The following is a 25,398-nucleotide window of genomic DNA, read 5'->3' as shown; positions in this document are numbered from 1 at the left end:
CTACTACTTGATTAAAATATTAAGTCTAGCCAGACACAGTGGCGTAAACCTGTAATTCTAGCTACTTGAAGGCAGAAATGGGAGGATTGTGGTTTGAGGTTAGCCTGTGTCTCAAAGTTTATGAAACTCCATTCCACTCAATGGCTGAGCGCGATGGTGCATGCCTGTTATTCCAACTGCAATGACTGGGTGCACTTGTTATCTCCAGTGACTCACGAAAGTGTAAGTAGGAAGAGCAAAGCATAGGCTGGCCCGAGCATAAAGTGAAACCTATGTTTGAAAATAACCAATGGAAAAAGAAGCTGGAGGTATGGCTCATGTGATAGCACTCCTACCTCTCAAGGGTGAGACTCTGAGTTCAATCCCCAGTACAACCTAATAATTAATTTAATTAAACTTAAAGCTCACAGAAGATTCCAAATGTATGGACAAAGTTGGGCAACTTGGGGAGATCAAAAAGAAAAAAAATATGATAAAATCAACAGGGCAAAACAGGTTCTTTGGAAAGTGTACATGAAAACTTTGGCCAATTATTCATACACAAAAACCTTTTCTTCGCAATCATCAGAAACAATAAAAACAAGGGATTTTGAAATGGATGTATGTATGGAGAGATGGATGAATGGATGGATGAATGTATAGAAGGATGGATGGATGGATGGATGAGGGAAGGAGCAAGCAGGTATTTCCCTATATTTCCCTCTCTTGCCCTCTATTTCCCTAAAAATGTTAGAAAGATAATCCTTAAATTAACAAATACAAAGTACTACAATTTGTTTAAAAAAAAAAAAGAAGAAGAAGAAGAGACAATAGAATGAAAGGCAGGTCCGAATCAGAGGCCACAAACTGAATTGCTGCAAGGACCAGGTACATAGAAGAGTTGAGTAATTCGGTGATACATTAGGGAATGGTGGAGAGTATGGCGAAACTGCAGAAAGCACAGGCTGTCTTCTCTATGGACATACACCGGGCTCCAATCATTCAAATCATTCAAACTCCCCCACACACACAAATTTTAAAACTTGAGTTACTTAATTTTTAAAATATAATCATCTTTGAAGTTAAAAAACAAAAGTTTAAAACTCAAGAAAACACACTGGGGGGCCAGATTTGGCCAATGACAATGGCCAGAGGACCCTGTGCTCCAAGAAACCAAGGTGCATTACGATGGATGACATGGCTTACATTTCCAAAGTCTAGTTCTGCCAGGAAAAAGCAGGTCCAGGTAAAGGCTGGAGGCTGTATTTAGGGAGGGGTATTAACAGGCAGGATGAGGTAGCCAAGACCTGAAAGTTCACAATCCCAGGAGAATTCTAAGGAGATACTGAGGATGTTGTTTGTTTTTTTTTCAGCACAACTCAGAAAAACCAAGGAGGTAAAGTAGATGACATTTCCCAAACCCCAAGATACTATCTGTCATCTAACTTCATCCTGAACATTGTTTTTCCTCAGAAAGCCCTCAACATGTACGTCCTAAAGTTTTGACTTGCGTTTTTAACCCATTAATACTTAATGGAAGCAAACGGCCCTGACCGCTGACCGCCTGCCTGCCTGAAGAGTGGCCCCAGGGACTCACTTCTCAGATAAAATTACACAGGGCACTTACCAAAAATGACAACCACCAGCAAGACCGGAAGCACGATCAGAAAGTACCACGTGGAAGGAACGGACTCCTGTTCAACATAGAGCTCCAAGTTTCCCAGTTTGACCTGATGGGACAAAGGACACCATCAGAACCAGGGAGGCTGAGTGCTGTAATTTTTCTAAGTAGTTTCTCCCAGGGTGGAAAAAAAAAAAAAAGAGGGGCCCAGCTAGGCAGGATATCTGAGTACTTCTTTTGCCTTCAACTCTGTTACATTCTTTTTTTTTTTTATCCTTGAACCAATTATTTGTGACTATAGATCAGTTTTTTCAGTGCTAAAGATTAAACCTAGGGCCTTAAGGATGCCGGATAAGTGCTCTACCACTGCTCTACACCCAAGGCCTAGAAAGCTTTTTTATTACTTTTTGTGTGTCAGTGCCGGGGCTTGAACTCAAGGCCTTGTGGTCTCACTTGGCTTTTTCAGTCATCTCTGGAGCTCTATCACTTGAGTCATGCCTCTACTTCCAGTTTTTGTTGTTGTTGTTGGTAGTGGTGGTGGTGGTTAACTGGAGATAGGATTCTTATGGACTCTTACGGACTTTGCTGCCCAGGCTGGCTTCTAAATGTGATCCTCAGATCTCAGCCTCCTGAGTAGTGAGGATGATATATGTGAGCCACTGGCTTCTAGTCAATAAAGCATTTTTTACAAAGATCTTGCGGAGCGTCATGTACCATGTTTCACAAACACTAGATAGAATGTTCCTTCTTAGTTGTCCCAGCTCTTTATGGTAGGACCAGCGTTGGGTACCTCGAAGATGAAGGGAAAAGGTGAATTGCAGGAAAGTCTTACTAAGTGGTGGAGGAAGTAATCATAACCAGTAGGTTATTTGGTGTCTGAAGTGCTACCCTGGGTGTGCCAAAGATACCCCTATTTTGGGTTTCTGCTAAGATACGTCACCTCTGCATTCAGGGAAAGAGTGACAGCTCAGTTGTTAAAGGGTCTGGGGATGCTGCTTGCAGATGCTACAATCTAAATGTATGGCTAGAACAAAAGCTATCAAGACTCATTAGGATTATAGACAATGGTGTGTTCAATGCTTTGACATTCAAACAACCACATGGATGCATTCCGCCTGCTATTTTGGAGGAATTATGCTTCGGCTGGCAGCACCAGCTTTGTTTATCTTCTATTTAAAGTGAAGATCTAGAGATCCATAAAAGATTCCATTCCCTGGACAGCCAGGGAATTAGCAAAACTCAGGTAAGGGTAGCAAGTGGGCCTTCCAGGTGACTTACCCTAACTTTCTTGGAAGAGGCAGCAATACTGTTTGCATTCCTGATGCCTTTAATTTTGCAAAGGATAGTAGTGAGATCTTGGTTTCGAGTAATATTTTCAAAACTGCAATTTAATTGCTTATTTTCCCCATGGAAGAGAGTAATTTCGATGTCTTTCTTGGAAATGTTGAAGTTGTCATTTTCTTTCTGTGAAGAGTGGAAAGGAGAGGAACACATGAGGACACTTGTGGAAATTCACAAGCATAAGACACCTTTCCAGCCCAGGGGGCGGGGCCCATCCACCAGCACGTACTTGGATTTTCACTTCCAGTTCTGAGTCAACCTCGGATTCTACTCGATACCCTGTAAACCTGGGGTCCTCGAGATATTTCAGCGTTCCACAGTCTAGGTAGGTATCTTGAACTCTTAGCTTCACAGCAACATTTGTGCGTGCTTTGGAACTCTTTAAATTGGGGGCTAAAAACCCGCAGAAAGTTGATATACAGTATTCAGAGACCTGGGAGAGAAGATTAAAAAAATATGACCTGGAAGATCTCAAAACTGGTCTCTAATTGCTAAGATACCCAGGCAACCAAACTTCTTCTTTCTTTTTCTAATGCCAGTAGTGGGGGCTTGAACTCAGGGCTTCTTGTTCTAGCTTGGCTTTTATGCTCAAGGCTGGTACTCTACCACTTGAACCACAGCTCCACTTCTGGCTTTTTTTTTTCTGGTTAAGTGGAGATAAGAATTTCATGAACTTTTCTGCCAGGGTTAGCTTTCAACCTTAATCCTTAGACTCTCAACCTCCAGAGTAGCTAAGATGACATGTGTGAACCACCCAGCACCTAGCCCAAACTTCTTATTTGCCCATCATTTCTTCATCTGTATAACACTACTGACCTGCCAGGATTAAATTAGCTCTAAATTAAATTGAGATAAAGGCTCATTTGATTCAATGAGTGTGCATGAAATGAGATCATGTGCACAAATTCTTAGAAAGTATCTGGTGCCCAGTAACATTCAATACATGCTGATTATCCATAACATTATTGATCATATGGACAAGAATGAAAGCTGTCAGAAAGTTAGGCAATGGAAGAGAAGTTATGAAGAGAGAAGCGGGCTAGAGAAAGGGGAAGATGGGCTTGAGGTGGGGCTCAGTTGGTAGAGTCCTAACCAATGGGTAAAAGCATCAGGTACAAAGGTCTCAAAACAAAAAACTGAAAAGATGGAAAAGGGAAAGATGCTGGGCTTGGATATCTTCCATATCAGCCTGACTGAGTCCAGGCAACTTCAGGGAGGGAAGAGAAGGGCTCAGCCCTGAGCAAGGCCAGCACCTGACCTGTTTGCGGCTGCCTGAGCTGAGTCACTTTGTGCTGGGGAACTTTCCACAGAGCGTTAGCAGAAGTCCCTAGCCACAAGGAGGAAAAGGTTTTTCAGGCATGACAGAACATAGGAGAAAAGAAAAGTCAAAGGGATAGTAACTCTCCAAGGAAATGAAAAGTGTGAAACCTGGAAGTAATGCACAAATGTTGACCCCTAACATAAATATATTGTCATTTTCAGATGTACAGAGAAAGAAGGAGAGAAAGCTGGGGTATAAGTGGCAAGAGCTGAAAGAAGTATGGGCTGGGGATGGATGTATCTTAGTGGCAGAGAGTTTGTCTAGTGTGCCTGAGGCCCTGGGTTAGGCCCCAAACACTATAGGACAAAACAATAAGAAAGAAGGTCAACAAAAACTCATGGAAATTAGTGTGTGAGGTAAGAAGAGAGCTATTCTTTGTGATGTTGTTTTCTCTAATACCAGAGTATCAGAAAGAGGAAAAAAAATAGGGCCCAGTGGGAGAATCTGATACAGATGGCTGGTATTTGGACACACAAACCCTCCCTTCTCTCCGTGTACCCTGCCAAATTCCAGCCCTGATTATTGCTTTTGCTTTCTCATGCTCAGATGACAGCCTGGACCATATCTCCACCTCCTCAGCAGCCACAAATCCAAGCTGGCCTTGTATCCTCCAGTAAGATAACAAGCAACAGGATGGTCCCATCTTCTTACCCCTCAGACCCCTCAATCCATACTAGTAACCAGCTCCCACATCCTTAATGCTTTTGTTTGCTCTAATGTTCAGCAACTTCTCAGTTGCCTTCTCTGGCCATTCTATTTCCTTGCATTCCTAAGGAGGAAGCTGCCAGATTCGGTCCTTAGGTGCTCACGTTTCCATCTTCGGTGTCTCACTGGCTCCCATGATGCCACCCCACCTTCCCTTAGGCGATAATGTTACAGAGAAGCTGACCCTCTCTGCCTCACTATCGCTGCTAGTCCACTAGACCCACCCTGCTGAGATGATAGTCCAGTGGATTGCTGGGCTGAGTCTTTGTTGATATCTCAGCCATGCCTGGACATCTGCATGGGCCTCCTCATTGGGCTTCCAATCCTTCCTCCTCTCACAATGTCTCCAAACTATCCTACGCACTACTGCCAAAACAAGATCTGTACCCATGTGTCTCTCTGCTCAACGACCTTCGATAGCTCCCCACTGCCTACAGAGTCAAGGGCAATGGAGCTACTACTGGGTTAAAGGCAAAGTTTTTAATACGGTCCAATGTAGTCTCAGTCACTGCTCTCACCCATTCCTGACCCATTCTCAAGGCTCCAGCTGAACAGGGCTGAGTGACACTCTAGTCGTGAGCAGGTGAGAAACCTGTCCTCTATACCTGCAGTGGCCTCCTGCTGCTTCCCCCCTCCAGACCCCACCACCCATATCCAGTCCTGTCCATTCTACTCCACTCCAAATACCAGTGTACCAGGCCGAGGTGGATTCCTAGGGTTTCTGAGTTGGAAAGGATCAGAGGACCTAGTATCTCCTATCACCTTGTGCTGACAACTTTCCATCTCTGTGTAGATATCTTGTCTCACTTACCTTTCATCCAGCAAGATATTTTTGCCCAAAGTAGGTAATCAATAAATTATACTTGATCCGGGAACGGTATTTGGGAAGGCAAGTTCAGGCCATTCCTCTGCTCAGAGGATCAGCTATGCAACGGAATATGTTTGCATCATGGAGACATATGGAGACATGGCCCAGAGTCACACAGAGAGAGCCAGGCCCTCGTCCAGAATCAGAGAGGGTGATCTAGGAAGTGGCTCTGAAGTGCATCAGAGTGGATGTACGTAGGAAAATACGGTAAGGGTGATGGATCTGAAAGCTCTTCCACATCTAGGCCTGAACCACACTGGTCCCAAGAAGAACAAAGTCTAAGGCCAGCCTTGTCAGGAAGTGGTCAAGTGAGGCCCCAGAGAGGTTGCTTTCTTCACATCTCTCATTAAAGAAAGGGAGAAAGGGGAAGAGAGAAGGGGAAGAACATTCAGGAAGTGCTTAGCAGTGCACTTAGAGGCTCTGCATTGTCCATCATCACCCCCCGCCCCAAAACTCCTGGCATCAGAAGCTTCCATCATGAGGCTCTCTCAGGAGAACTGAGCCATGGGTGAGGACCAGACCCCTTAGCTTCCACTGAGGGAAGATGGAAAGCAAAAGAAGGCAAGAATCGATGGAAGGCACACCAAACCCGGTCCAAGAGACAACGGCAAGAAGGAGAAGTATGATGGGACCTCTGGGAATGTGGTAAGTCATCTCACCTTCCTGCACTCGCCCCTGCTCTGTGTGAAATGGAAACACCACCTACTCTTCACAGAAACGTTCTTTATCACACCTCAACCCTCCATGAAACATTTTCACCCAGATGCACAGCATTGTCTCATTAACGGGACTTGCCACAAATCACACCAGGAGCCAATGGCAGGTCTTGTCATAGCAAGTTCGTTTCTCTTCCTCTGTTTGGCAACCCGAAATACCCAACTACAAGTATGAGGTCTCATTATTCCAGTTACAGCACAGCCGTTCTATACCGTGCAATAGGTAAAGGTTTATCATACCAAGTCATTGGAATAAAACATACCCTCAACACATTTTGTGTGGGGCAAACAAAATTACCACTGAAAATAGCTACTAGAGCCCAAGACTTACATTTATGTTTCCTTTTAACTCGTGTGAAATGATTAAGTTATCAATTACATCGAAATTTCTGCCCATGATTGTTATATTTTGCCCACCACTGCAAAGGAAAAAAAAGCAATGATGAAGGTTAAGTAATTAGGCATTTTGCATTTATAAACATCACTTAATTCACATTTAATGTTCAACTCTGTAATACCTGAGAGACACTTTACCAAAGACAATTTTTAAAAAGCCTTTTGAAGCTTCAAATATTGGCCACAAGTCCATGGTTTTACCACACATAAACATCAAAATTCAGGTCCGATTCTATTTCCACTCTAGGAAAATATCCAAATTCTTTAATAGAATGTGAGTTTCGTTGTGCCTTTTACCACATGTAATCAGATCATCAACTGAACCTTGACAAAGTTTCACTGAACAGAATATTGATTGTTGTTTAATCTCGATGAAGATTCTTCCATCTAGCAATTTTCCAAATCAAACTTTCAACCTACCAATTATATTCTATTTAGGGAGGCAGGGAACACTCTGGACAGGGTAAAATTATAAATGACATTAGAAATATAAATTCTTGTTTGGGAAACCACATTTCAACGTGTGTGAGGAGGCTACAGTTATCTCATCAAAGCCACGTCAAGTGGCTGCACACATTCTCTACGCATTGTTAATACCAGCAAAGTGGCCAGTGGGCTGTGCATTACTCTGTCTGCTTTGGTGTCCCTGTTCCCACAGGTCACCAGACCCTTTTTCCAGAAGACAAGAGTCTGAGTATGTGGGGTCTAGACTGAACCCCTGTTGACAAGGCTAGGAGGTAGGATTGTGGGTAGGGCAGAAAAAATGACACTGGGCCTGACCCCTCAATCCACAAGGTGGCCAGGACCCAGGGCTCCTGCCAACCCTTGTGATTACTGGAAAACCAACTCAAGCTTGTTCTGCTGAAGCCATATTGCAGTGTTGCTGCTTGCTCAAATCTCAAAGACCTGGAGCAAGGGAGAATACAGAGAGGCTCAGTACATCCTGGGTAGCAGAACACTCAGGAGTTCTCATATCACAGAGGAGCAGAATCCTGTGGTGATACAGGATAGCATCCTGGGTCTAACCACTAAGCAGTCGAGCATGCCCTTTGACCCCTCTTCATGGTTCAGTTTGCTCTCAGCCCCTTGTAGGCCTCCTAGGTTTGTGGTAAGAATTAACCAGGTCAATAGTATAACATACCAGGAACATGGTAAGGGCCATATTTCTGTCTGCTTTTATATGTACAAGAAAAAAAGGCTCAGAGGAGGGAGGTGGCATGCAACAGCCTTTCTTAAAGTTTCATTTTCTTGTGCTACTCTAATGGGCTGCTAAGTTTGTGTGCTGGACCCCTAATCTTCAGTTTCTCAAAATGAGGCTGAATATAGAGACAGAACTTTTTTTTAAAATCTTTTTAGCAGTGCTAGGAATCGAACCCAAGGCCTTGCATGGCCAAGGCAAGTATTCTACCACCAAACCATACTCTCAGTCTGAGATAGGTTCTTTCAAGAGTTCATTTAATGATAAATGAAGTCTTGAGGTGAGCCAGTGTGCCTGCCATCCTTATAAGAAGAAGATAAATGGAAGGAGGATCATGGGAAGAGTCAGGGAAAAGACACCCATGTGCAAACCAAGGAGAGGGGCCTCAGAAGAGACAAACACTGTCAGCACCTTGACTTCCGACTTCTAGCTCCACACAAGGGAAGAAATAGATGTCTGTTGTCTGAACTACCCAGTCTGTGGCATTTTGTTATATCAGCTTTATCAAATTAATACAGCCACCTCTCAATCTTCAATACCAGAGGCGAATTTTTTTCTTTTCTTTTTTATCCTCCCAAAGCTTTGTCCCTAGTTTTATCTAGAAAGTACTTTGAAAATTAGCTTCATGCTGTGTTAAATAAAGACAGTCTCTTTAAGGCTGTATTTCCAAATCTAAATGTGAATTTTAAATCTGACTAGGGAGAGACTTTCTTTGCCTTCATATATTAGACTCATCTGGAAGAGTTTATGTTGGAATTTCCATATCTCACTTAAAGAGTTATCTTTGAAGTGTAGATACCGTTCTTCCTTCCGACGGCTCCCATTATTTTCCCCAAAGCATTCCTTCAAAACAGCTGACTCTAAAAGTTATCAAATGAAAGATACCAGAAAGGAGCCTTTTATCACTTGCTGGAGTGACACGTCAGGCAGAGGGTCACAGATCTGTAGCAGAAATCTGGGCTAAGAATAGTTATTGTGGTTGAACAAACATTTGAGCTGTGAGTTTCCTGGCAGCCATGTCTAAGAGAAAAACAGGATGTGCTCACAGTGCTCATGTGATCAACGGGAACAAGCAGCTTGTCAGGTATGCATTAGGAATAAATCCTAAGAGGAATTTTGATAGGGCTACCATTGCTGAATGGACTGGCAGGAAATCCATGATGGTCATACAAACGCCCCTTCCCCACAAGGAGAGCGAGGCGACCGGAGACAATACCTGATCCAGGTGGTCGCAGGAACTGTGAGCGAGCAGTGCGGCAACGCAATGTAGGTTAACGCTCCAGCAGAGGCGCAGTCCCCATCATCAAACTGGATGCACACGTCCTTCATTTCTTTCCGGCTTGATGGCAGAGAGAATTTCATATGGGTGTCATTTAGCACATGGCTGACCTGTATCCTAGAATGAGAGAGAAGAGGAACTCTTACATGACACAGACAGGTGGCTCAGCTGCTTTGCCCAAAGGGACAGCATGTGAACTGCACAGACTACAAGGCCAAGAGTTATTGGGAACTTCTGATTGATCAAGGGCTGCCTGCCTGGTGGAGGCTTGGATGTAGGTCTGGGGTCCTCTTTCTTTTGGCAATTTTATCTTTTTTATTTGTACTTCCCTCAGAAGGAGGCGAGAGTAACCATTGCCCTTTAGAAGCTTTGGTAGTAAGTGAACAGAGAATAGATACTGGCTTGCATAAGGAAATTATAGTTAATTTGTAGCCTATGTCATCTGTTACCAGAGTACTTTATAAGTGATGGGATATGGCATCTGGTATATGCTTTTAAGAAACTCCTGTCCTAGAATGAAACCCCAGCCAAGCCTGTGATTCCAGCTACTCAGGAAACAAACATAGGAGGACTGAAGTTTGAGACCCGCCTGGACACACCTCCCTCCCCAAAATAAAAGACTTTATCTCAAAAAAACACTGCAAGCAAAAAGACTGTGGATACAGCTTAAGCAGGTTAGTGCTTGCCGAGAGAGTCTGCAGCTCTGAGTTCAAGTTCCAGCATTGCTGAAGAAAAACTTCCATCTCTTGTATACCTTCACCATACCCCTTCCAAAAAGCATCTAAAATAGATTTTTTTTAATGTTGGGAAAATGTTGATCAACTCTGAAGCTTTGTAAAGAGGCGCATCACACTCATCTCTCTTGTATTCATTTGAGTGTTTCCATAGCAAATATTGTTTTGTAAAAAGGAAGAAGTCCAAGCCCAGCATTGGGAGGCTGGCATCCAGTACCAGAAGATAAGCAAGTTCTGTTAAAGAGCAGAGAGCTCACACCAGGAGCCCAGGACCACAGATCAGCAGGCAGCAGGTTGAAAGCTGCCTCCTCAGGAGCTCCTAGAATGGGAGCTGGCAGGGCCCCAGCAGGCGCTGTCCTCTCTGTGTCTGTAGTGACCTACTGACACACACTCATCATCAAGACCGGGCGTGTCTGAAGCATGCTCATTTGAAGATGCTACTAGGGATTCTACTAGTACTCTTAGAAAGTGCATTGTCAAATGGGTGAGCACTGATTCCAAACTAGTTTATAAATTTTGGAAGGAGACAGGTGGAAATGTAGGACATTCTCTTGTTACACTTGTATTTTTTTGCTTTCAAAATAATCACTCATTTTTTTTTAAAAAAAATGGCATAGTCCAAGAGTTTAGAACTAGGGCATAGGATTAGGGCTCAGGTATAGGATTAACTGGGGATTAGGTGGGCTGCTCATGAACTTGGGTTCACCAACAGATGTGGTTCCTGAAATGCTATATGCAGAAAGGTCTCATAGTCATTTAATTTAATAAAGGTGGTATCTCAAGGCACATGCAGAATAGAAATGAGAAGATAAAGAATCAGAAACAGGTCAATGCTCTGAAAACGACTTATTTTCCAGCGAAGCTGATTGCCTTTCAGTGAACACACAGGTGTCTAACTTCATAGATTTTTGCTATGCACAATGAAGGATTCTTGTAATAAGGTATTTAGCTAGGATAAATGGCATAAAAAATACCTAAGCTGCATAGATACGGTCTCTAATGTGTAGCAGATTGTTCTGGTACCGAGCAGAACCTGGGCAAGCCACTGAGGACTTGCTTTTCTCATTAGAGCATATATTTTCCACATTTACAGCTATGAGGAGAAGGAGATGCAGTGATGTGAAACAAGTGAATTAAAACAGAAAATTCACTAAATAAGCATGGCAGACTAGAACGCTGTACAAATCTGTTTTAGTAGTTAAAAACCAAAACATCACGCTTCAGCAGATTGTCTTAAATGTATTTGCATGATGAAAATAAGCTCAGTATTATATTTCATGTAGTCCTCAACATCTTTTTACCTCAAATTAGTCTAAACTTATGAAAGCTAACAAGCAGAAAACTCAAATGATCTGTCATGTTATTATTATTACATTTGTGTTGAGGGGAGTAACAATTTGCTCAAGAATATCAATGATGGCTGGGTTCCAGTGGCTTACTCCTGTAATCCTAGTCACTCAGGAGGCTGAGATCTTGTGGTTGGTAGTTGGAAGCCAGCCTGAGCAGAAAAGTCCATGAGATTTTTATCTCCAATGAACCACAAAAGCCAGGAGTGGAGCTGTGGCTCAAGTGGTTGAGCATCAGCCTTGAATAAACCATCTAAAAGATCCTGAGTTCAGTCCCCAGTATGGGCTCAAGCATGTGCCTGTGTACATACACAAATCAGTAAAACACTGGACTTTTAAAAATGTTACTGCTAGGATCAGTTAGAGGACAAAATATCATAGAAATCATGGAATTTGAGTAGCACAATTGGGTAGGTATTTATGTCTGGGATGTTCTGGTCTCTTTTTAAAAGCTATATTAATAATTTAATTATTTGAAATGAAATTCAAATCAGTAAGGAGAAAAATAATATAAAAAATAAAATTTTAGAGGCTGGGAATGTGGCTTAGTGGTAGAATGCTTGCCTAGCATGCTAGTATGCATGAAGCCTGGGTTTGATACCTCAGTACCATAAACAGAAAAAACTTGAAGTGGCACTGTAGCTCAAGTGGTAGAGTGCTTTCCTTGAGCACACAGAGGCTCAAAGAAAGTGCCCAGGCCCTGAGTTCAAGCCCCAGGACTGGCAAAAAAAAAAAAAAAAGAATAAAATCTTAGCGAGGCATCAGTGTCTCATGCTTGTAATCCTATCTACACAGAGGCTGAGACCTGAAGCCAGTAAGGGTAGAATTGTCTGCTAGAGTACATCTCCAAAATAACCATACAAAAGCAGGGCTAGAGGCATGTCTCAAGAGGTAGAGTGCCAGCTAAGCAAGCAGGTGAGCAAACTTGACTTAAACTCTGGTACTGACAAAAAAATTTGAACAAAATTTCTATATAAAATAATTTCAAAATATTTGCTAGGGTTGCACATTGTTAGAGTTGTTCCATAAAATACTCTATCAAATTCCAATGTTTGCAACAATTTTTCTAGGTGCATCATCTGTCTGCCTGTGTGTGTGTGAATGTGCGCTTTCTACTCCCTTGGCTTGCTTGCTTGCTCAGCTAGCCCCTATGACTTGAGCCATATTGCTAGCTCTACTTTTTGCTGATTAATTAGAAAGTCTTAAGGACTTTTCTGCCCAGGCTGGCCATGGACCTCAATCTTCTAGGTCTCAGCTTCCTAAGTAGCTAAGATTACAGGTGCAAGTTACTGGTTCTTGGCTGAGTATATCATCTTAACAATAACATTTGTTACTCTCTATACTTAATTATGTTTTGAAAATGATTCAAGACCTCTAATAGCTAACACTGTGAAATGATCATATACTGAGATATTTGGGGAGAAGCAGGTTGGGAACAATGAACTTCAGATTCACTGTAAAAATTATTTTACTTATTGGAATTATGTCACATCAAATACTCAGCCTTATTTGCCCACTGTCATTCAAGACAATCATTCGACTATAGAAATGTTCTAATCACACTGATACTCTTTGGCATCACTTTTAGCTTTAGTTTATATTACCAAGGATCAATTTTTAGCATTTCAACTCACACATCCTTATCACAAGTACTGGTTCCTTTCAGGATCATGGTGATGTTTGATGCCCGGGTAAAGTTTGCTCCTGTAACTATCACGTTACTTTTCCCTAAGGTCGATATTTTCTGTGGCTCAATGGTCTTAATGTAGAAGACCTATTGGAAACAGAAGATTAAAACACCAGATCACAAGTTTAGAAATGGCATTGTTCCAAAAAAAAATCTGTTGATGTGCTACGGTTCGAAGAAATCACTGGGAAATTACAACACTTTGCAAACACAAGCAGACAGTGTTTAATGAAATCAATGAATTCAAGGAAGAGGGCTGAAGATTCGTGTCTCTCAACACGCAACAGCATGAGGTCAAACCAATTAGTCTTTGTCTCACAAGACAGTTGAAAATGCAGTTGAAGAATCTGACATTCTGTCTGAGGAGTGAGATATTACTTGAGTTTAGGAAACACTCACTGCCTTACAGCCTCCTGAGGCTCACCAGGTAAGCAGAAATGAAATAAAAATCAACAGGAAAAAAAGGCCTCTGACTGTAAGCCAACAACTGACTCATCATTAAGTTGACATAAATGTCATTCCTGGAAATTTAATCCCTGGAAACTAGTTTGTATGTTTGATTTGCGCAGTTAAGTGACTTAAATCAAGGAATATATTAAAAAGAATTTTTTTATAAAAGCCCTCAAGAAATCTACCAGCTCTGTTTCCCAGTATCAAACAATTAGGTACCTGGATTATTGTTGCCAGCTTTGTCTTCTCCACGCTGCGTAGATACCAGATTTCCTCCTTGCTACCCAGTTGCTTTCTCAGTCAACGGTAAGTGCATTGGAGTCATCAGTTATCTAGCTTCTGATCACATAGGCAAAGGCCACTTAACTTCTCCATTCGCAAATACCAACAGTGTCTATTTGATAGCAAGAAGTTTTCTTCCTTTTCAAGACAAATCAATCTGGAATGCCTTTCACTAGTCTCCTATAAATGCTACTATCTTTCATTTCTGTCAATTTATTGTCCTTTCTATTTAAAAAAATATTTTTAAGTAGCTGTACGGAGGGGCTTCAATTCAACAATTCATTTATAAGCACAATGACTGTTCTTGTGTAGACCATTCCAAGAGAGTCTGTGTTCACAGCATGGCAGCCAAAATAGGATACAAGATTCTAAGACTGCAGCTCTTGGCATGCATGACCTTCGTATGCACACTCTTGGTATTAGAAAATGACCCTGAGGTCCAAAGATGCATGTGGCATTTGGTTAAGCCATAAATTCTGAGGGCAACCGTTGAGAAGATATAGCACAGCAGGAAGACATTAAGTCTCTACGAAAGATTTTGTGATGTCCAGCATCTGCCCAACATCTGCTCCTTGAGGTGACTGAGCCAGCTCTGCTGCATTACATGTCTAATGCTTATCAGGATGACCTTGCTGGGCTGCCGGGCCCACCCATTCCACTGGAACCATTGTCCGCCCTTTCCCTCCTTGGCTTACACAGGTGCTACGTGGAGATGGGTCACCATCATTCATTATCACTATGGATTGGCTTTGGAGTTGGTGGTAAATTCCTCATTGATGATGTAACGTGACAGGGAATTGATTTTGGTGGCAGAATTTATTTTAATCACTTTGTAAAAGACTTTAGCCCTGTATTTATTGAATCACTAAGGGCCTAAAAGGGTCACTTTAATTATTCTGTTATACTTGACTGCATTTTATGGGGGAAATTATCTGCTAGAGTGGTACTTGGAATGGGGGGATTAGCAACAACTTCAAGATAAATCCCTTGCAAATGTCAAGTGTGTGTGTGTGTGTGTGTGTGTGTGTGTGTGTTGTATAGCCAAAGCTCCCTCTGTGCTTTTGCATGGTCACAGCTAAGTGAGTATTTATTGAGCACCTACAGGGTCCTTAGGACAGCAATCTGGTGGTGAGGAGCACATGACCTATCAATGCACTAGGCAAGGGGTTGGTAAACGGGAACCACTGGTCCAAATTCTGTCTTCTACTTATCTTGGTTGGTTTTTTGTTTGTTTGTTTGGCCTATGAAAAAATGGTATATGAAAGCACATAAAATTTAAATTTCATAAACACTTATTTGCATAGTCTCTGGCTGCTTTCCTATTCTAGTGTTAGAGTAGATGGTCAACAAAGACCATCAGACCTGCAAAGTCTAAATTATGGACTCTGGGTTCTTCATAGGAATAATTAGCGAACCCTGTTCCAGAAGAACCAGTTTTCTTAGAGAGGCAAGACAGGATTATTTGTGTGTATGACAGTTGTGGGGCTTGAACGCAGCCTCATGCTCTCACTTGGCTTTTTCACTCATGGCTTATTGTCTACATTTGAGCCATGCCTCCACTTGTAGATTTTTTTGGTGGTTAATTGGAATAACAGATGCACAGACTTTTCTGCCTGGGCTGGCTTTCTAACTACAATCCTCAGATCTGAGCCTTCTGAGTGTTGCCAGGATTACAGGCATGCAGCACCACACCCAGCATGTTTTTAAGAGTAAACTTTAATGCAGATTATATTTAATTCCTAATCAATGAGGAGGCTCAGATTTGCTTCCTTTCTAGACAATCCTCTGGCCTCCTTATATCTATATTGAGGATGTCTGCTGAAGCAGAAACTGCAAACATATCAAGTACATGCTACTTTCGTGCTCTCTGTAGAGGAGAAAGAAAGCCTTAGAACTAATGGGGAAAAAAATGATTTTTAAGGAGTTTTATTTTGCTCCTTAAATGGCTCTACCAACGCTATCTGAGGACCTGCCACATTGTCTTATTAACTTTTTATTTCCCCTTGAGTAGAGACAGCTTTGCCACTTCAAAAGGATTTCATTTGAAACCTTATTGTTTAGAGAAGTTTCCACTGGTGTCTAGGATGGAATCCAGCCCTGGCATACCACGGAGAGCAGATGCTGCTGTGTGCTGTCTGAGGGTCAGATTAGCTGTCCTTTGTTTGCTGGAGAACTCCTCCTCATCTTAATGAGTAGGCTCAGAGTTATCAAGAGGGTCCCCCAAATACATAGTGCAGGTGTACAAGATGTTTGAAAAATATGCAACTATATGTGGCTGCACTTTATGATTGCCAACACTTTTCAGAAATACATTATTTTCTATATTTGTTGATAGAGTTTTAAAATTCCAATAAAAGCAAAAAGATAAAGTAGGATTGCTCCACAAATGTTTAAAATGCTCAGTTTATTGGATCTGTTTTTGTATTTTAGTGTGTGTGTGTGTGTGTGTGTGTGTGTGTGTGTGTGTACACATGCTTTTGTTTTTGCATTTGCTTTTGTTTTTTGGCCAGTCCTGGGGCTTGAACTTATGGCCTGAGCACTGACCTTGAACTTCTTTTGCTCAAGGCTAGCACCCTGACCACTTGAGCCACAGCTCCACTTTGAGCTTTTTTTTCTACTTATGTGGTACTGAGGAATCGAACGCAGGGCTTCTTGCATGCTAGGCAAGCACTCTACCACTAAGCCACATTCTCAGCCCTATATCTATTTTTGATATAGGGTCTTTTTATACCTGGCCTCAAACTCAGACTCTTCAGACCTCAGGGCTCCTAAGGGCTAATATAACAGGCTTGCTACACTGGTATGTTTTCACCAGAAAGTGAATTCAAGTCTAATGTGAAGTGGTTAAATCAAGATTACACATAGAAGGGCTAATTTAAAACCCTGAGTGAGCTCCATACAAAGATGATTTATTAGAGCTCCCTCAATGCCATTGAAGGTAACCACCAAAGTCCTGTGGTGTCCAGCAGTTAACCTCAGAGTAGCTCACTTCCTGTAGGTTACATTTTAGAGGCAATTGTTATTTTTAAGTAGAGGTACAATTTTAAATGATTTAATAAACTATTATGAACTCTGGTCTCTCCTGAGTTTAACTCACTGCATATTTTGTATAAGAAAGCATTTTGGAAACTGGTTAATTAGATAACTTCTTGTTGTTTCAAAAACTAAGTCATGGGGCTGGGATGGTGGCTCAGTGGTAGAGTGCTTGCCTTGCATGCATGAGGCCCTGGGTTCGATTCCTCAGTACTACATAAGCAAAAAGCCGGAAGAGGCGCTGTGGCTAAAGTGGTAGAGCGCTAGCCTTGAGCTAAAGAGCTGAGGGACAGTGCCCAGGCCCAGAGTTCAGGCCCCACGACCGGACCAAAAAAAAAAAACTAAGTCATTATAAGATATGAGAAATAGCACATCCTTCATTATCTTTGAGAAGAATTATTTCTGGAAAGGTTTGAGAGAATTACTCCTGGCAGCAAGAGTGAATTTTGTAAAATCTGACATCAACACAATTCAAATTACCATGATATAAATGAAGGGGAAAAAACGCCATGATGATTGAAAAGACTATTGGAAAGAAGTACATTAGAAACACTTGGTTTATTAAGACCAGATTCTACTTGATTAATCTGTTCTAAAAAAGAATCCGAACAGAGCTCTCTGTAGGCCTGGACCTGAATCAACACTTGGTAAAACATCTCTTAGATTTTCACTCATGAAATTAGTTCAAACAGGACTAGATAAAAAGTCACATGGATTCAAAACCAGCTGGAAATCTGAAACCAAAGGACAGGAGAGAGATGAAAGGTAGCACAACTAATTAAAAGAAAGTGTCCTGTAGGGCCCTACAGGGGTGACTATTTGGTTCAGAATTATTTAACATCTTTATTAATGACTGAGAAGAAGATGGGAGAAACGTGTATTGATGAAATGTAAAAATTGAGCAGAGAGTTAATCTACAGTGGAGACAAGAAAGTGTAAACAGAGGTGAATATGGGAAGAAAATAGCAAGATACAATTCTGCCAATGAAAAATCAGAGCAAGTGTTCCATGCCATAAAAAGGTGATGATATATTAGATGTGCAGCCCCCTAGGCCATGCTCTTCCTGAGGGTCAGGAAGACCCCAAGGCACAGACCCCAAGGAACTTGAGATTACCTTCCAGTTGGTTCTGAAAACTTTCAGTAGTCAGCAGTGCCTCAAGAGACATGGAGACCGCCAAGGAAAAGGTGACAGATGGACCTGGACTCACTTCTCCAACTAGTGACCTAGCCTTACCCAGCCCCAGCAGCAGGGGTGGGGTGGGGAGCGTGTTGGTCAAGGTCATGCCCAGATTTTGTGTGCTTGCTCTCTCTCTTCTCTCTTCTCTCTCCTCTCTTCTCCCTCTTCCCTCTCTCTGTCTCTCTGTCTCTCTCTGTCTCTCTCTGTCTCTGTCTCTCTCTGTCTCTGTCTCTCTCTCTCTCTGCCTCTCTTGCTCTCTTGGTTGTGAGGCTTGAACGCTGGGCTTTGGTGCTGTTCCTGAGCTCTTCAGTTCAAGGCTAGTGCTCTACCACTTGAGCCACAGCACCACTTCTGGATTTCTGGTGGTTTATTGGAGATAAGAGTCTCACAGACTTTCCTACCTGGGCTGGCTTTGAACTGTGATCCTCAGATCTCGGCCTTCTAAGTAGCGAGGATTACAGGTGTGAGCCACTGGCTCTCTCTTTCTCTTTCTTTCCTCTCCCTTTCTTTTTTTTTTTTTTTTTTTTTTGTGTGTGTGCCAGTACTAAGGCTTAGACTCAGGGCCTCATGCTCTTGCTTTGCTTCTTCTGCCCAAAGTTGGTGCTGTACCTCTTAAGCCACACTTGTTTTTCTAGCTTTTTGCTGGTTAATTGGAGATAAGAAGCTTTTTTTTTTTTTTTTGCCAGTCCTAGGGCTTGAACGCAAGGCCTGGGCGCTGTCCCTGAGCTTCTTTTGTTCAAGGTTAGCACTCTACCACTTGAGCCACAGCGTCACTTCCAAGATAAGAATCTTATAGATTGTTCTGTCCAGCCTGGATTCAAACCAAGATCATCAGATCTTACCCTGCTGACAAGCTAGGATTACACAGCGTGAGCCACTAGTGCCTGGCTTCCAAATTACTCTTGGCTATTGAAACTGAGTGTGGCTCAGAACTGGCCAGAGGGATTGAATCACCAGGATCGAGGTAGGCAGCTTTTGCTCTGAATCCAACTTGTCCCAGCAACCCAATCTCGCCCTCCTCTGAGGATTCGGCTTGAATGTGAGATTCCTGTTGCTCGGCTCTCCTCAGAGCCTCCATGCCCCATCTCAGGCTTTCTCTGCTCTCCCATTCTTGGAGAAGAGGCTCAGCCTGGCCTGGGCCTCACACCTTCTCTCTGACCACGCTATGTCCTGCCCCTCTTTCCTCTGTGTCAATGCTCATTAAGTAGAGGTACGATTCTAAATGATTTAATAAACTATGATGAGCTCTAGTCTCTCCTGACAGCTTAATGCTGAGAAGTCAATACAAGCTTCTTGTCTTCCAGATGGATCCTTAGTGCCAATATTCTAGGGTCTCACATTTATTTCAAGTCAACTTGTATTATAGCATGTAGAGTAGTGGTTAAAACTGCAAATTTTTTAAATCAGACTGCCTGGGTTCAAATTTATCTTTCTGAGCCACAGATTTCTCTATGAATAAAACAGGGGAAAACAATCTTTGAAAGGAATCTCACTTCTTCCAGAATATTCTAAGTTCTGCAATGTAAGCCACAAGAGTGTACGCATTTTTACTGCCTGTGTAGTGCACTATAGTTGCTCAGCAAACACATTTTTGAATGTATAAAACCAGTAGTGTATCCTACAGCATTCAGCATGGTGCTAGGCCCACAAAAGTTACTCTAAATGTGTATATTAAACTGAATTCTTGAATTTCTTTCTGAAGGAATGTTCCTGAAAGAGTCCATTTAGATTGTATGCAGAAGATACAATGTACATATGAAAGTGTAAAAGGAAGAGAAAGAAAGAATCTTTTCAATGTAAATTTCTTGGCAAAAAGACATAAGCCATGGTGTGGCTCATTTCTGCCTACAGTGATAAGCATGTGGTGAGAAACAGCAGAATTAGAATGATGTCATATCATACATCAATCACAGCCTTTCCTCAACAATGGGGGGAGGGGGCCGGGGGTGGGGGGAGTAGCACCCTTTGCTCTCTACGGGAGAAGGTACAGATAGAAGATAGTTAGAAAATGGAAGGGAAGTTGGTTGGGGCAGGGAGCCAGAATCAACAGTCCCTGGTAAGGTTTCACTTAATACCTATGGAGGGTAGAGGAGAGACGAGAAAGGGAGTGGGGGGAAGAGAGCCTGGCCTTCACAGCGGACAGTTTTCATCCTACACCAGACATGATTTCAAGCTCCCTTCCCTATTTTAGTCTTGTTGTTCCTTAATGTAGCCCCTCCTACCCTAATAAGTGACAGTCCGTGTTGGGGGCATGGTACAAGGCTAGATCTAAGGGTTAAGCATGTGAGGACAACTGGTTCAGCTGGATTGAACCAAGGACCCTGTAAGTACCAAATCCATGTGTAAGTAATTTCAGACACTTAATAAAAAAGTCTTGGGTTGGGGTCATGGCTCAAACATAAGAGAGGTTGCTCAGCAAGTATAAGGCCCTGAGTTTAGTTCTCAGTACTGCCAAAATAAGAAAGGGGGGAGAGAGAAAAAAAAAGGAGGAGGAGGAGAAAAGAGAAAGGGAATCAGGGAAATACAGAAGAAGGTAGGAGAGAAGTTGGGAGACAAGGAGGGAAGGAGGAAGAAAGAAGATACCTTCCTAGGTATAGTGGCTCATGGCTATAATTTCAGCTACTCCCCAAGCAGAGATTGGGAAGACTGTAGTTTGAGGCCAGTTCAGGCAAAAATGTCAGTGAGACCCTTTCTAAATAACTAAGCTAGGTGTGGTGGTGTGTGCCTGAAATTCCAGCTTTGTGGGAGGAATAAGTAGGGGGATCTCATTGAAAGGCCATCCCTAACAAAGATTTAAGAGGATATCCCAAAAAATAACTAAAGGGAAAAAAAAAGGCTTCGTGATGTGGTGTAAGCGGTAGTACAAGGCCCTGCATACAAATCCCAGTACTTCCTCCACAAAATAAAACAGAATGAAATACAGGTCTGGAACAGCATCCCATGGCCCTGAAGAATCAAATCAAAACTCCCAGAGAACCTACATTTGAAGCCCTGGACACTCAGGCTCCTGGGTCATTTCAACCTTGAGTGCTGTTTCCTGCATCTTTGGTTCCATCCAAATTGAGTTACTTAAGATTTCCTGTCGAGAGTGGCTTGGAATTTGCTGGTCCCTTACCACATTCTGCTTGTCCTGGTTCATCTGCTTAAAATACCGGCTGTTTTGTCTCCATGGTTCTAGAGACTTTATGCATCCCAAAGGTGAGTGGAAATGCCAGCTCTCTCCATCAGTTCATCCATTAAAGACCCAACAATCACACTGATTAGGTGTGTTTAACCACCAGGCAGTAGGCTTAAACAAACAGGAAGCACTATGGCAAGGCCCTAGGCACTGCAAGGTTTTCTGGGTTTGTAATACTGTTAGATATTATCTCTATGTTAATATCTTTCATCATCTTGTATTGTTACATATATCCTCATCAATAAGGTTCTTTTTTTTGGACCAGTCCTGGGTTTTAAACTCAGGGCATGGGCATTGTCTCTCTAAGCTAGCATTCTACCACTTGAGCCACAATTCTACTTTTGGCTTTTTTGGTGGTTCATTGGAGATAAGAGTCTCATGGATTTTCCTGTCTGGGTTGGCTTTGAACTGTGATCCTCAGCCTTCTGAGTTGTTGGGATTACAGGTATGAGCTACCAGTGCTTAAGAGATAAGCAGAGAGGTGCCTGAAATCACTTATGTCCCCCACGTAACATCCACAGAGCTCAGGGGAACAGCATGCTACAGATGCTTAATCAATGCATGCAGGAAGAATCAATACAAGCTCAGGATCAGGGAGCCTAGCACAGTGCCTGGCCCCTTTCTGGAGTCTGGCACACAGGAAGCACTCGGTACACATGCACTGTGGGCAGGTGCATGAAAGGGGAACTCACAAAGGCTTCCGTGTTAAGAAGGGTTCAAAGGAGGTTGGGTGCTCCATTCAAGGCCCGTGAGAAGACCCACAATTGGAACCAGAATGTTCCACCACCCATGTGATGATAAGATAGTAGCGTGAGAAATCCCTCCTGTGACAAGCAGCGCTCCATACACAAACTGAGATTCCATTCTGAGTCAACGATTTAAAGAAAACATTTCAGTATCAACAAATGCCTTTCACCAAACTTTATCCGCAGAGGAATTGAAGGCAGAGTTGGATTTGGGCTTATTTTTACCCTCTTCCTTCTGTCTCGGTGACCCTGATTCTATGTCCCCTGCAGCAGCCAAAGTTCAAAAGATTCAGGAAGCCACCAGGCAAATGCTACATTGTTCTTTCTTCTTGAAAATGAAAGAAATGCATACAGCTCCCGCCTGGTCTGTTACTCAGCAAAACAGGAAAGACGGAAATGTTGATTATATATTAAAAAAAAACAGAACTTCCAGAGAATTAGATCACATGGTACAATTTTTCTGTCTTTATGCACCAGCTAAAAATAAATTTAATTTTAAAAAGATAAACCCTCCAAGGATACATCTGGCCAATTTTATTTACATAAAATCCATTTTCTGGGCAGTACTAGGGTTTGAACTCAGAGCCTTTCACTTCCTAGACTAATGCTTGCCTCTGGCCCTCAAATTCTTGAAATGACAAACCTACAGAAATGGGGAACAGATCAGCAGTTGACAGGTGTCAGAGTGGGAGAGCTGGGAGGAGGAAGTAGGTGGGGATGTAAAGAAGCAACATAGGGAGCCCTGTGGCAATGGTTTGTTCTGTCTTGCCTGCTGACAATGTCAGTGTCTTTGCTATAATTTTTCAAGGTGTTCCTCTTAGAGGGAACTGAGTACAAGTTTTATGTATTGCTTCCTTACAATGACATATGAGTCTGCCACTATCTCAAAGTTAAAAGTTTAATTTTTTTCTAAAATTATCGTAAAAAGGCAAGAACAAAGTTGGAGAACTCACAGTTTCTGATTTCAAAACTTAATACAAGCCAGGTAGAGATGGCTTATGCTATAATATTAGCTACTCAGGAAGTTGATATCCGAGAATGAAGGTCTGAAAGTAGCTTGTGCAGGAAGACATACCCACAAGACTCTTATCTCCAATTAACCAGTAAAAAGCTAGAAGTGGAGGTGTGGTTCAAATTGTAGATTGCCAAGTTGAGGGAGAGCTCAAGAAGTGGAGTTCAAGCCCCACTATTGGCATAAAACAACCAAAAAAAAGTAGTAGTACAGTATGATTCTACACTTTATAACTTTGGGGTTTAGAGTAAAAGAGTGGAAAGAAGGATCTCAAAGAGATATTTGAATCCTGTATTCCTAGCAGGGTTATTCATGACAGCTAAAATGTGACTGTCACCCAAACATGTAGGAACGAGCAAACAAATGTGGTACATACACATATACATAGATATCATTCAGTCTTAAAGAGGGAGGGACTTTGACCTACACTATATCATGGATGCAGCTTAAAGACATTATGCTAAGCAAATAAGCCAGTCACAAAAAGCCTAATCCACTTGTATGAGTTCCTACAGCAGGTGCATCCATACAGACAGGAAACAGAATGGTGGAGCCAACTCGCAGGGGAAAGAGGGAGTAGTACCTAGTTAAGGAGTATTTCCATTTTGCAAGATAGAAATCATTCTGGATATTAGAAAGCACAACAGTCTGACAAGTCCCCAGCACTCCAGTGTTAAGGTACTTAACACTGCTGAACTGTACACTAAGAATATTAAACTGTACTTTATATGCATTTTACCAAAATTAACAGTAAAGTTTACTTGAAAGAAAAAAAAAGTCGCTGTCTCCTTGATCTAAGTTCCTGTCACTATGTCTTAGTTTCACAGACCAATGAGAAGAGAAAAGTAGCCCAATCACTTAATTAAACCTCAAAGACTTTCAAAGTCTAGAGGTATTGGCTCACCAAGCTTTTCTACTGCTTTAATTAACTGCATAATCCTTTTGGATTCCCATTCCTTCTGCCTGTTACTTAATTCACTAAAGTTACCATCAACTTTTCAGTAATGATTAAAAATGTGTTACTTATTTATATTGGCACTTGACCTTAAATAGCTGCAAATGAATAAGTCACAGCCACAAATCAGTCATGAAATAGAAAACTGAGCGTTTTTTTTTTTCAGTGCTGTTGTTTTTAATTTGTCTGCCCCTGTCAGACTCCAAGGTTAATGAGAGCAGGACTTGTCTTCCTCTTGTTTGTTTTTAACCACATATAGATGCTTAATGAACTGTGTTAGCCAAGTGAAGCTAGCATTTAGTGGTGTTCTACGCAGAGCCACATAGAACCCAGAAATGTAAAATAATGCATGTTATGACTGGAAAATGTTCAGAGTCAAGTCCATTCTTTTCAACATGTCAGACATGTTGAACTAGGTGATTAACTATAAAAATACAAGAATTTCCCAAGGAGTTGTCATAGAAAAAAAAATCATCATTTGAGAAGAGGAGAGAAAAACACAACTCTACTCTAGCAACACTACTGGTGTGATCATTTCTACAAAGTAAAATAATAAAAATAACAACAACTACCAAGTATAGTTTGTATACTTCCCATGGACACAAATCCACACATATAACCCCAGAAATGCAATCATAATACGTGGTTCAAACTGAAAACCTTCCAGCTGTGTGCTCTGCTTCCTTCTAACTCTCCTCAAATGAGCCACAAAGTCACCTTTAAAATTTTTACTCCTACTAGAACAGTATCGTTTTTCATAATTATAGAGTAAGTGTGCCGCCTTTGATGTATTGAGCCAATTAAGTGAAACTTGGTTAAAAATCAGAGGGGGATAAAAAAGGGAATTTTTGGTAGTAAGTAAAATAGGGATTTTTTTTTTAAGGAACCCAAAGTAGTAGGAGTTTTCGCTGTCATCAAAGGGGGACTTTCCCACTTTCTCATCACCAGTCTGACCTGTAAACCTTGGTTGGTTCTGTTGCTCTTACTGTCCTTGAACCTTCCTCCTCCTGGGGTCTTGGGTGATTTCTCCACAACTTGACAGAGTTCCTGAAATGGACAGCATCCTATCAACAACCAAGTGGGAGGAAGATTCAAAGTGTGAGACAGACACAAGACAGGGTGGGATTGGACTGACCATCTATTCATTTTCGTTACCTGGTTCCTCTCATAATCAGATGGATCACATGCAGTGAAGGGGTGGATACATTTTCTTTCGCGTTTACACCAAGCACAGCCAAGTCTCATGCACGCTGAGCATCTGGCAACAAAGAAAACCAGGTTAATTCCTACAGTTTTAGAAAAAAAATGTTCCTGTCGTACAGCTTCTCTCTGGGATGTCAAGAAAACATTGAAAAATAGTAATAAGGATGATG

General features: G+C 42.0%; 1 protein-coding gene across 1 annotated transcript in view; it reads right to left on the bottom strand.

Annotated features, from left to right (window-relative positions):
• Plxnc1 (plexin C1) overlaps window positions 1-25,398 on the bottom strand; it is a 150,900-nt gene that overhangs the window by 50,167 nt on the left and 75,335 nt on the right. The window contains exons 8-15 of the mRNA XM_042693085.1: window positions 25,181-25,283; window positions 24,980-25,072; window positions 13,139-13,278; window positions 9,362-9,541; window positions 6,883-6,970; window positions 3,171-3,374; window positions 2,879-3,064; window positions 1,607-1,709 (exon numbers count right to left, since the gene is read on the bottom strand). Of these exons, the coding sequence (XP_042549019.1) occupies window positions 1,607-1,709; window positions 2,879-3,064; window positions 3,171-3,374; window positions 6,883-6,970; window positions 9,362-9,541; window positions 13,139-13,278; window positions 24,980-25,072; window positions 25,181-25,283 (1,097 nt within the window). The remainder of the gene's footprint in view (window positions 1-1,606; window positions 1,710-2,878; window positions 3,065-3,170; window positions 3,375-6,882; window positions 6,971-9,361; window positions 9,542-13,138; window positions 13,279-24,979; window positions 25,073-25,180; window positions 25,284-25,398) is intronic.

This window comes from Dipodomys spectabilis, unplaced genomic scaffold, assembly GCF_019054845.1.
Source record: "Dipodomys spectabilis isolate Male_0828 unplaced genomic scaffold, ASM1905484v1 ptg000163l, whole genome shotgun sequence".
In the NCBI taxonomy this organism is placed as follows: Eukaryota; Metazoa; Chordata; class Mammalia; order Rodentia; family Heteromyidae; genus Dipodomys; species Dipodomys spectabilis.
Note: the sequence above shows the minus strand (reverse complement) of the source record. Positions and strands in the feature narration are given on the sequence as shown.